The sequence below is a fragment of the Bactrocera latifrons genome, unplaced genomic scaffold (genome assembly GCF_001853355.1).
Source record: "Bactrocera latifrons isolate USDA-ARS-PBARC rearing strain unplaced genomic scaffold, ASM185335v1 scaffold_260, whole genome shotgun sequence".
Lineage (NCBI taxonomy): Eukaryota > Metazoa > Arthropoda > Insecta > Diptera > Tephritidae > Bactrocera > Bactrocera latifrons.
Genome location: NW_017536186.1, coordinates 15,859 through 28,035, shown reverse-complemented (window position 1 = coordinate 28,035; position 12,177 = coordinate 15,859). Strand labels below are relative to the sequence as shown.

Genomic DNA, 12,177 nt, shown 5'->3' with positions numbered 1-12,177 from the left:
TTACAAGAAAATATGCATACCAAGAATTTTTGCCGTACCATTAGTAGAACATAAGTTATAGAGAAAACCGATTTTGCACATATAATTATTTGACTGAGGTATGATGGCTTGCGATACTGCCGCAGTGATTGAGACTCGAACATCCCCGATATCTTTAAATTGCAAACGCACTGATTAAAGTTCCTACGAATAACGTTTACGAAAATATAATTTTATTTGAAAACAACTTTTTGCGTACTTCGTCGATAAATTGAAAAAGTTTCTTTTGATTTGCCCTTTCGAATTCGTGTGACAATATTGTTATGAGCTTTGCCTTTTTTTAGTTTCGGAACTTATTTGTAAATCATAATAAATTTTTTCTGTCTGTCCGAAAAAAATGAAAATATATATTTTCTTTTCAATTACAATTCCTGTGGAATTCTTTTCAAAATCATTATTTCTATTGGCTAACGGTTAATATGTACATATGTATGTATATGGCTCCAGAAATCATTCAAATTATAAAACGAAATTGTTTTCTTTCTCCTTTAAATGGTATAATACATAAAAATAAAATATTAAAAAAATGTCTACATACATATATGTATAATAATATCCTATATATATGAGCCATATATTTTTTACTTATCATGTAAAATTGTTTCATAGAAAGAAGTGCCTTTGTTGCCTACTACTTCATCTATAAAGATTTTATGAACTTTTATATTTCACCAAGCACAATATTATATTTTATACATCTAAGCACAATTATACTGAAAAAAATATATAATATATTTCGTTAATCATATAATTATTATACTAACCAACTTTCTGAAAATAAAAACATATTTACTTTATATTATATTCAAAGATAATGCCTTTTAATTATAGAAAAGTAAAATTTGGTTAAGGGATCAGTGGGGTAATCTGACCTGTTTTTTTGACATTTTTCATAGAAATTTTTATTCTACAATAGAACTTTTTTCACATTTCTTGAGGTATATGGTGAAGTGTATAAACAAATTTTTTGATGACATCTGTCGAAGAAATGGCTGGATAAATGAGATCCGTTTTTTCACTGGCGGACACGATTTCTCATGTTTGGATCATCTATAACATAAAAACAATTCGTTCTTTAAAAAAATTTTGATAAATAAAAAGGTAATTAACGTTCTTTTTTTTTTTTTTAATTTTTCCCTATGCTTGTCATAACATTGTCAATAAATTTAAAAAAAAAGAGAACATCGCGTTTATAGTTGGAGGTGTGCACTCTGAGCGCTCCGAACGTCGAGCGGTATTATTATTTTTGGGCCTTTTATGAAACCTTTCAATGGTAAAGTGTGTTTCTACATTAATTCTCAGGATATAARGGAACAGAAAATGAAAAAAAATACCCTATTGACCTGACTTTTAGACAATATCCGAATAATAATATAGACAAAGCTAGATTTGAAAGCAAAGCGCTACAATTAGGTTAAGTTACCTATGACTATCACTTGAAAAACATACCCCTAGCTAGCTTTACACTAAGTACAATATACTTCTAACTCTAAGGCTTACTTTAACCGATATAGATAGCATAGATACAGACTAATACTATATAGAGAGCCTCTTTGTTTTTAACTTGGCATAATCCTTATCAAAAGTAAATTACTTACTACTCGTATTCAATACTCATTCAATATCACTATATAACGTTGCATGCGAAGTAACGAAGTGCAGCGCGGCTCACTCGCCCGATTGGTCCCCACGAAGCGGTTCCTGTTAGTAACTTATTAAATGGAAATTCGCCCTTAATTACCATTAAAAAAGCACCTTATCAAAGAGCTCGTTTTTGACTCTTCATAACATTCTGACACTACTTGTGAGCCTAATAATTAAGTTTCAAGTCCAAAGGCTCTACTCATTCTAATGAGGCCACATCTTGTTGTAGCGATTATCTAAACCCTATCGGAGGGAAAGTCATATGTTAGGTGTCATCGAAATAACTTAAAGACTTAACTTAACTTAAAAAAAACTAAGAACATTTTTACTATCCAATTTTTTATCAGATATTTATTGATATTTGAATACAAAAAAWATATAAAAAAATTGTGTGTGGCGGGGGTTGAAAATAAGGGGTGCGCCCTTCCTGACACGATTTCAACACTTTGGGTGATTTGAAATAAAAAAAGAGAAATCATGTCAGAAGTGTTGAAAATAGTAGTTTYGAGAAAAACGCGACTAAAGATTTGAGTCTAACTGCAGGCAGTCTATACTTTTATTTCGTTAATCGGCCATTCCTGCACTAAAATAGCTATAAGTCGGTAAATAATAAGAATTTTAAAAATTCCTTTGGGGAATATATTCTTAAAGGTCCAGTCTTTAAGAATATGCAAAAAAAAAATCGATTTTTTCAAAATTCTAGACTAGAATACGGGGATGTTCGAGCAAGCAAATAACTGCAGCAATATTGCGACAGTGTTGTTTTTCTGCAGATACTTATATTGCAACATTTTTGCGTCGAATATGATGCCTTGCTATACTGCCGCAGTGATTGAGACTCGAACATTCCCGTTCCCACGACAGTCGGGTCTACGAAAACCGGAACGGACCCGGATTTTTATCCGGCSAAGGACGGTTAACTCGGCAGAATTCTGCCGTTACAACAACAACAACAAGACTCGAACATCCCCTATCCCCTTAAGTGAGTTGGTTTCAATAGGGAAGCCACCAAGTTTGTGAAAAGCGCCCAGTGTTTGTAGAAAATTGGTTGCGTTCGACATGTGCTCGGTGTATTATTCAATTTTGTCGACTTCTTGAAGGAATGTTCTACTGATGTTCCTTTGAGGTGGCTTCGCTCCAAGCAGGTGACTGCACTGACGATTTCTGCAAAAAATATGAAAGCAGAAATGAAGAGAAGAATGTTATGCTCCTTTAYAGGGAGCAGGCGGGCGTAACCTGTAAATGTTCAATGGGGCACATCAGGATTATYCCGTTATAGTCCGAATTGCGGTGTTTTGACAAGTCTGTAGCTTCTCCATCTGCGTCGGCATAGTTAATTGCCTTTTATGTTACTAACCACGCCTTTTTGTCTTTACCCCAAGTGCTACCGGCCAGCGATTTGAGGATCTTGTTGCGGCTTTGTACTTTCGCGCCAATTGTCGTTGAGTGCGGAGTGAAGGAGTGCAGATTATCAATTATAACACCTAAAATGTTAAAGTTGTTTACAATCAGAATTTTATTATGAACGACGGAAAAGTTGAGGTGAAGTTTGCGCTTCTCCGTCCATTTCGTAAATAGGATGACCGTGGATTTGGCGGGCAAGACTGTTAGCTCCTTTCAGTGAGAAGCGAGAAAGTTCTAGGAGACTTTCACTTCCCACAACAGCTTATTCTAGGATACCGAAATTGACCCGGTCAAGGTCAAGGGCTATTATTTCGAGGATCGAACTCTTTTTCGATCAGTAGCAATTTATTAGGACACATCTCGTCGCCCTTTCGGGCTATTTACCTAAAGACATTAACCTTGTCTTGTTAGTCAGACAACATTTCGATACATGTTAGAGGTATGACTTCCACAGACACATCAGTGTCTGATTGCTTACTCTTTCGGGTTCATCGATCGAGTTAAGAGGACTTAGGGAGAGCTCTGTACTTATTAGTTTCCTTTCTGTTATCGATTAATTTAGTTCCACTGGTATACATGTTTTTTCTGATGAACTTCAACGTTAACTATATTTTAGGTAGTAAATCGGTCAGCACGAATTACCCCAACAAATAATGGCATACAAAAATTTTTTGGGATCTTATTATTGGTGTCTTTTGTTTTTACAACAGTTAGTGATGAAATTTTGAAAATTTGAAATTTAATTAATTTTTCTTAGACGCAGCTGGAGCAGGTATAAAATTTCCATGACGTTTGCACTCCTTAATGACAAACTCGTAATCACTTTGCTTCGAAAGTGTGACATCATTTCCGATGAGAATGAGTAGCGACTTTGCACGCGAAAGAACAACGTTTAAACGCTAGGAAAACAATAAATAAAAAATACAATATGACTATATATAGCACATGGTATTATACGAACCTTTGGATTTCTTAAAAAACCCAAATTTTTGCATCTCGATCGCACAAATGATACGATTATTACTGCTTTCTCCTTGCCTCTATAGGTTTCTACCGAACCGGTTTCTACTTGAATTTTAAGATGCTTATTTAAATCTTCTTGAATTGACATGCATTGAGAGCGATATGGCGATATTATGCCAATATCAGTTTCTTCTAACTTGCGTCCATCGCCTAGACCACTTTCTAATAAATCGTCTACATATTTTAAAACCAATTCGMCTTCATTCCAATTGTAAAAGCTGTCAAAATTGGTAATTATAATAAATAAACAACTGTTTGCAAGAATATATAAAAGAAGTAATGCAAATAAATTTAACAAATGATAATATCACACATATTGATCGATATACAAAGTGCGTTCCAAAGTGAACAGGACTTGAATATAGCGCCTTCTATAAGTCGACTGGTGCGTTAGAATCTGCTATCTATATCGATTGTCCAGTGAGAATCTTGGCATTTMATTGATTAGAAGTGAAGTTATTGCGTTTTAGGTTTCAGTATGTTTGTGTTATCGGTGCGAAAATGTTCTTCGAACAAAGAGCCAACATWAAATTTTGTTTTAATATTGGTAAAACTTTTACCGAAACGACTCAATTGATGAAAGAAGTTTATGGCGATGATTGCCTATCCCGTAGCAGAGTGCACGAGGAAATTGAATTGACCGAACATTTAGGCYCTTGAAAGGTTTGTGCACAGTTTGTTCCGCACAAATTGACTAACGACTAAAAACGCCGTCTCATTGATCGACGCTTGTAGAGGCCATTCGAAAGGCCAACGAGCTAAAACACTCGTTCGACATGCTTTTGGGCCGTGCAAAAAACTGTATTAATGCAGAAGGAGACTATTTTAAATAAACTATTTGTTCTGTTTTTTTTTAAGTCCTGTTTACTTTGGAAACCTCCTTGTACATTTGCATATGTTATAAAGACARTTCTAAATGCGATAGGTTGGGACTATAGTAAGGTCTAAGCAAATTTTATTTGCCATTGGCTTTAAACTTAATTAAGCTTTAGAATGTAGAAGGCAAATCAGAATAAAAAGTCAGACATAGGCGCCGAGATCTTCATTATCGTTATCTGGGGGCTAGAAAAGCTTTGGTCTACTATGCATTCCAATACCTTCCTATTAAAATTAACTACATACAAATTTTTTGATTATCGGTTATTCACCTGCTACTGTCCTCGTCGTATTGTTCTCTACCTTTCACAGCGTGAAACAAAATAGGAAAATTCGGGTCATGCAAACCTTTCCACTTGGCTGCCAAATTAGTATTTTCTGCAATTAAAATTACAATAAGTAATAATTTCACATTCTACCAGTATGATACATTGTTTTTTTTACTTTCAAACTCTACCTTTGCTTGCCATGGACTCCAACTTATTATCGTAGTAAAGTTCATTGAAAAGCTTCACGATCGCTGGATGTGAACGGAAGTTACGACATAATCTTGTCTGTATGCTTCGATTATAGTGACCATTAGCCTCGTTGGCGTCATAACATTTATGTTGTAATTGTCGTTCCATCAAGGATATACCTAGTCCTAAAGCTTCGGCACGTTTTGACTTTATTATCGGGCCCAATTGTTTATGATCACCGGAAAAAATAAAATTTGATTGTTTTGTCAAACCACCAACCAAACCAATCAAGCTTTCAGACATGGAACAAGCGGCTGCTTCATCCAGGAAAACATGCGTGAAGTGTTGCAGACCACCGGTGATCAATTTACCGAGGCAACTTAGAGTACACACCACAATACGATATCGTTGTAGTATTGCAATATCCGGCCAGAAATGCCAGTCATACATATTTGAATATTCAAGCAATAATTTATTAAGATTTTCGCGACGGCTCTCCTGTGAACAACAATATATGCGCGCCAAAATGTTGGGACGTGGTTTCTCACCAAGCGATAGTGTATTGCAAATACGTAAAGCGATTTCATCGCAAGCGCAATTCGGACCGGCCGTAATAAGTATTCTAGATTTTTGATCGTGCAATAGTAACTGCAGTATGGACTCTACAATTATTGAAGTTTTACCCGTTCCGGGTGGTCCAAATATGATGTATGGTATTTGTAGCTTAGAATTCTTACAGCCCGATACAATGTTATGTACAGCTTCAATCTGCTCAGGATTAGTCGCTATATTTTTATTGTAGAAGGACAAGCTACATATGTATGTATTCATTTGAAAATGGTTGAAAAAGTTTGCATAAATCATTTAAAATTTCATTAAATAAAATAACAGCGTGTGTATTAAAACTCACCACATTTGCGGCAGACTCACGGTAACAATTGGGTTGGGAAAGAGGAAGTGCTGCAGCATAGCACACCGTTCACCATACAGGCTTAATGCATAATATTGATAACACAGTGTACGTCGTGCTGGACAAAATATGATAAGATAAGTCACCTTTGGATCTGTTTGTAATCCATTTTCAGTTTCGATAGTCGCTTTTTTTGCTTTGTCATTTACATCTTCAATTCGGCCAATATAAGTTGTTGCTATGGTTTTACCTCGTACATTCAACTCTAGTGAACCGCTGATCAGAAATTCAAGAATTTGATCTTTAGTGAGTGCTTTTGTTTCGGCACATTCAGCGACAATCAAAACGCGATCGTATTGGCTGAGTAAGACTTCGTAGGAATATCCGATTTTACGTGATTTTTTCGACAGCTTCATGGATCGGTGCAACAAGAAGAGTAATAATTGCAATACATATATATATTTAAATGTTTTGTCTAGCTGCAATATCTTTCGGTATGCAATCTATATTACAATAAGTAAGGTCCCTCACATACAATCACCAATCACATGGAATAAAGTCAACTGGATGTTCGAATATCTTGATATTAGTTATAGGAGGGCTGGGTGAAGTTTTCGCCCAATTTTATTGATTTTGGGCACAAAGAAAATCTCTATATTTAAATATATGGAAGCTAAGGGAAGTATTAAACCGAATTACTCCATTTCTGATAAGCAGAGATATAATTGCCTAAAAGGTCCTTCTCTAAATTGCATTTGTTTATCTTACACATTGACCGATATTTTCAGTCAAAAGTCAACAACAGATACTGGAGTCCACATTTCCGTTATTTGTCGTTAATTTAGTCGAAATCGTTAGGTCGGGTCCCGAGATACATATGTACATATGTATGTGATTTCACCTAAAAGTGGGCAGTGCTACACTCATCGTCCAATTTTTACCCTGGCTCGTATAAAGCCCTTTCATACCATCTCGGGTGTAAAATTTTATATCACCGACATATTTATCGCACTTTTAGGAGTTTTTAATAGTTATGTTGGGAGTGAAAGGGGTAATCATCCGATTTCATCTATCTTTTACAGTGACGGCAGGGGTGCTTAAGGGATTTGTCTTTAGCGAATTTAGTTATTGTCGCTTAAGTGGTTTAGGAGATGTGAATATTAAACCAAATAGAAGGCGGGGCCACACCCATTGTTTTTCTTTTTCTAATTTTTACCCCGCAGTGCATCTTTATCTTAACTTAGTGTTTAGTTATGACATTTTAGAGGTTTTCGCTTAATGGCGTTTTGTGGGTGTGGAAGTAGTCTGATTAACGGTCATCTACGGACTCGTACTCCGCTTTTTGTCAAGAAACACGTGTACCAGATTTCATATTTTATCTATCTCGATTAGTTTTAGGTGATACAAACAACCGCCAGGAGATCAAAAGTATTGTACTCTGCAGCAACACGTTGCAAGAGTATTAAAAGGTGCGGTTCAAACCATTTACTTAAATAAATTGATCTTTAATTTTTTACAAATGCATAATACTCAAAAATTGATATAGTGATATAGATTATTTATAATTCTTAAATGTATAACTTGTTAGATCAAAAGGTTGAGAGTAAATATTAAACCCATATTTCCAATTACTTGAAGAGCTATCATCAGAACAATACTCTAATACAGTTACTTTAAGCACTCACCGTGAAACTATATCGATTTGGCTGTTGTTGTGATTGGGTTAATTTCACATCACGTTGTATGATACGTCTGTATTTGGAAAAATTGTCAACATCTTCAATTTGTAGCAGCAATTTCATAGCACCTAGAATATTTTCTGGTGTAAAAATTTGACCACCATTAAAGTAATTAGCAAATTGTGAAGAATATTCGCAAAGCGCTTCATCAGCAAATTTCTTCTTCTTCAACTCCAATAGTGCAGGCGGCGGCAGAAATTGCTCTAAAGCTTCAGTTACTTTGAAAAATCTGCGAATATTTGAATAATATGAATGCATCTAACACAATATAACTATGTACACTTATGTTAATACGAAATACTTACAGATTATTCGGTAAACGATGCTGTTTTTCATTTTCATTTTCAGCGTCAGCGTTCAGAATGAGCTTTTTTTTAATGGTCTTATGCAATTCTTCTATTTCTTTGTACTGCATAAGTTTTCGGAGATTTATGCAGAAAAATTCGCTGCCGCTTTCAAAATCCATTAAATAGCCCGTACGACTGAGAAAAGTGCCGATCTAAAAATGAAGTAGTGAAAAGCAAAAGCAAATAAGGAAGGGCTAAGTTCAGGTATAATTAAACGTTTCATAACCTCGCAACTTGCAAAAATCAACGCTAGGGAATTAYCTTAATACTTGTAAAACATCAACAAGAGGATCAGAATCGAAGCAATTATATACAATATCACACTTAGTAAAATGAACATATTTTCAAAATGAGCAGAACTGTGCATGTCTTCACAAAAAAGTCAAAAATCCAACTTAGATTGTTGAAATTATGAATTGTTCGAGGAAAATGATATACAACGCCATCAATTATATCACTTTTATCTAAATATGGGCGTAAAACAACGGAACTTGTTGATAGAGCCATCTTCAGGAAAAGCAAGGCTGATTCTTTTAAATCAAACAGAAAGACAACAACGAATTTGGGCTTAACGTATCCAGTAGACTAGTGCGAAGTCCTTTAAATGATGGTCAGTTGTTTGGATGCATGGTCGCTGGGGTAGTTCTTATTAAGATATCGTACATACTGACCAATATACGCAGTATAAAGTAATCTGGCAGTTTAAAATTTTTATAATATATGTATATGAATTACTAGGGGATCCGGCCACGCATTGCTGTGGTATACATCTTATACTATTATTCATATAATAAACTATTCAATACAGTGAAAATTTTATTGACCGAAAAAGAATTCAARGTATTGTACTTGAGGTTTAATTCTGAATCTGTTCATATAAATAAATTTCATTGGAAAAAATAACGAATTTAAAGCTTCTCAATGTCTGGTAACCAGCGTCTGTCCGGTTAACAGAGGTGTCCGCCTAATTGATTGCACTTAATAARCATCAACAATGTGTGGCCACTTAATAGGGCGTCCATTTAAGAGAGCTTTCATTGTATTTTTTATTAATGAATTGTTTTAACTATCCTGTCTTCTAAGTTGGTTGAAACTGGACACAGTGTGCTAAATTTAGGAGTCCAATTTCATTATATAATATAAGGTTCATTGGGGGCTAGTGAATCTTTTAGCTGATTTTAATTTAGTTTTGGTTTTATGACATATCATTACCAGAAAAAGAAGCCATCTAGAAACCGGGAACTGGAGGAAATATTGCCCTAATTTWTTCCTCTAGCCCAAATGGGTAAAAAACAGGGTAATACTTACCCCCCAGTCCTCAGTTTCTGATGTATGGGGGTATGGTTGCTTCTGGAGTTGGTGTGCTTAATTTGGGTCTTAGCCTCTTCTATTTCTATGTGTGGAACTTATTGGAAAACCGTATTCCAAAACATCGAATTTCATCAAAAAAGTACCTCCAAACTGCCGTATCGACTTACTGGATCAAAATATCCGCAAATAATAACAGAAATCGAGTGGGAAGCATGCGTCGACGACTGGGGACAATAATTGCAATAAAATGAAAGCAAGAAATAATAATAAATAAATCTAATACTATTGTAATTTACTTTGATTTATATACATATGTATACACATATAATATTTTCAGGGTTTTAGTTTTATAAAGTTGTATTCTGATAACATTCTGAATTTTAAAAAAGAGAATTTGATAATGAACGATAATGAACCAAAAGAGTCCACGTATGAACGCAGTCTTAGTGATAATTTACTACATTCAGAGTTCCTTAGAAATATACTACATATTTATACATACATATGTATGTCCTCAAAGAAACACTCACCAACAGCAAAGGGTATACAATTTCATGATCCTACAACAAAYATAATACAAGTGCCTGAAGTGGATAACGGCCAATAATGGTTTATGGTTCCGTAAACAAATAAAAATTTTGAAAAGTATGTGCCGTCTTACGAAGTTGTTTAGCTTGAAAGTCTGGTAAAACTTTATACATATCACGATAAAAATATTATAAACAATCTTCAACGAATCAATTTTGCTGATTTTACATTTTTCTCTCCTTGTTTACAAGTATGAAGTACATATGTAAATATTGTTTAGCTCTTCGGCTCAAACTCATTATCCATAATTGCATCACTTCAAAAAAACTGTATACACGATATACATATACATATATACATATATACGGATGTGAGTATTTTAATATTTTCAACTGCGTCTCAGAGAAAAGCTTGAATTTACTTAAATAATGAGTCATATAAATCGAGAAATATTTTAAAATATAAAAATTTACTCAAACACATTGTTGAAATAATTGAAAACACCACTTGTAACTAAATAATAAAGTTAGTTTTAGAAACTAAACAAGAAAAAACGTTAAATTCGGCTGCACCGAAGCTAATATACCCTTCACAGGTGCATTTCTTTTAGTAACTATGTGTACAGTTTGTATGGAAGCTATATGCTGTAGTAATCCGATCTGAACAATTTCTTCGGAGATTACATTGTTGCCATAGAAAATAACTTGGGCCAACTTTAGTGAAGATACATTGTCAAATGTGAAAGTTTTCCATACAAGAACTTGATTCCGATYGTTCAGTTTGTATGGCAGCTATATTTTATAGTGGTCCGATATCGGCAGTTCCGACGAATGAATAGCTTCTTGAAGAGAAAATGGTGTTAGCAAAATTTCAAAACGATATATTAAAAACTGAGGGACTAGTTCGTATATATAAAGACAGACGGACAGACAGACAGACGGAMATGGYTGAATCGAATCAGCTCAACATACTGATCATTTATATATGTATATACTTTATAGGGTCTCCGACGCTTTCTTCTGGGTGTTACAAACTTCGCGACAAAATTAATATACCCTGTTCAGGGTATAAAAATGTCTTCAAAACAGAAGCGAAAAGATATTCATGGGATGACCGTTAGAAGAGTACTACATTCGGCTGGCTATAATTCGCGGGTTGCCCGAAAGAAGCCGTTGATATCTTCACGTAACCAGAAGAAGCGCCTAGACTACGCAAAAGAGTATAACAAAAAAACAAACACATTCTGGGACCAAGTACTCTTCTCAGACGAGAGTAAATACAATATCTTTCGGAGCGATGGTCATACTTCGGTGTGGAGAAAGCCAAACACTGAATTTGAAAAACAAAATCTTGCTCCAACAGTGAAATACGGTGGTGCTGGTGTGATGGTGTGGGGACGCATGGCTGCTGCAGGTGTGGGTGAGCTGGTATTCATAGAAGACATTATGGACAAAACGGTTTATTTAAATATTTTGAAGCAAATTTGAGAAAAAATGCTCAAAACTAAATTTACTAAGCTCATTCACATTTCAGCAAGACAATGACCCGAAGCATTCGGCCCATATTGTAAGAATGTGGTTAACTTATAACACCGCTCACGTCTTGCCTCATCCACCACAATCTCCAGACCTCAACCCAATTGAGCATTTGTGGGAGGAGTTGGAAAGRCGGGTGAGAAAGCGGGCAGTTTGCAACAACCTGGAGTTGAAGCAGGCTTTATTAGAGGAATGGCACAAAATAACACAGCAAAAAACTCCAAAACTAGTATATTCCATGCCAAGGCGTCTGGAAGCTGTAATCAAGCAAAATGGACTACCCACCCAATATTAATTAAATTGCATAATGTTTTTTTTTATACTCTCGCAACAAAGTTGCTAAAGAGAGTATTATAGTTTTGT

The 12,177-nt window shown here is 35.0% G+C and overlaps 1 protein-coding gene across 1 annotated transcript in view; it reads right to left on the bottom strand.

The window, feature by feature from the left end:
- Positions 1 to 3,664: 3,664 nt before the first annotated feature.
- LOC108969686 (putative helicase MOV-10) overlaps positions 3,665 to 12,177 on the bottom strand; it is a 17,195-nt gene continuing 8,682 nt past the window's right edge. The window contains exons 3-9 of the mRNA XM_018934567.1: positions 8,399 to 8,592; positions 8,040 to 8,322; positions 6,355 to 6,764; positions 5,444 to 6,255; positions 5,259 to 5,364; positions 4,049 to 4,328; positions 3,665 to 3,986 (exon numbers count right to left, since the gene is read on the bottom strand). Coding sequence (XP_018790112.1) covers positions 3,831 to 3,986; positions 4,049 to 4,328; positions 5,259 to 5,364; positions 5,444 to 6,255; positions 6,355 to 6,764; positions 8,040 to 8,322; positions 8,399 to 8,592 — 2,241 coding nt within the window. The 3' untranslated portion in view covers positions 3,665 to 3,830. The remainder of the gene's footprint in view (positions 3,987 to 4,048; positions 4,329 to 5,258; positions 5,365 to 5,443; positions 6,256 to 6,354; positions 6,765 to 8,039; positions 8,323 to 8,398; positions 8,593 to 12,177) is intronic.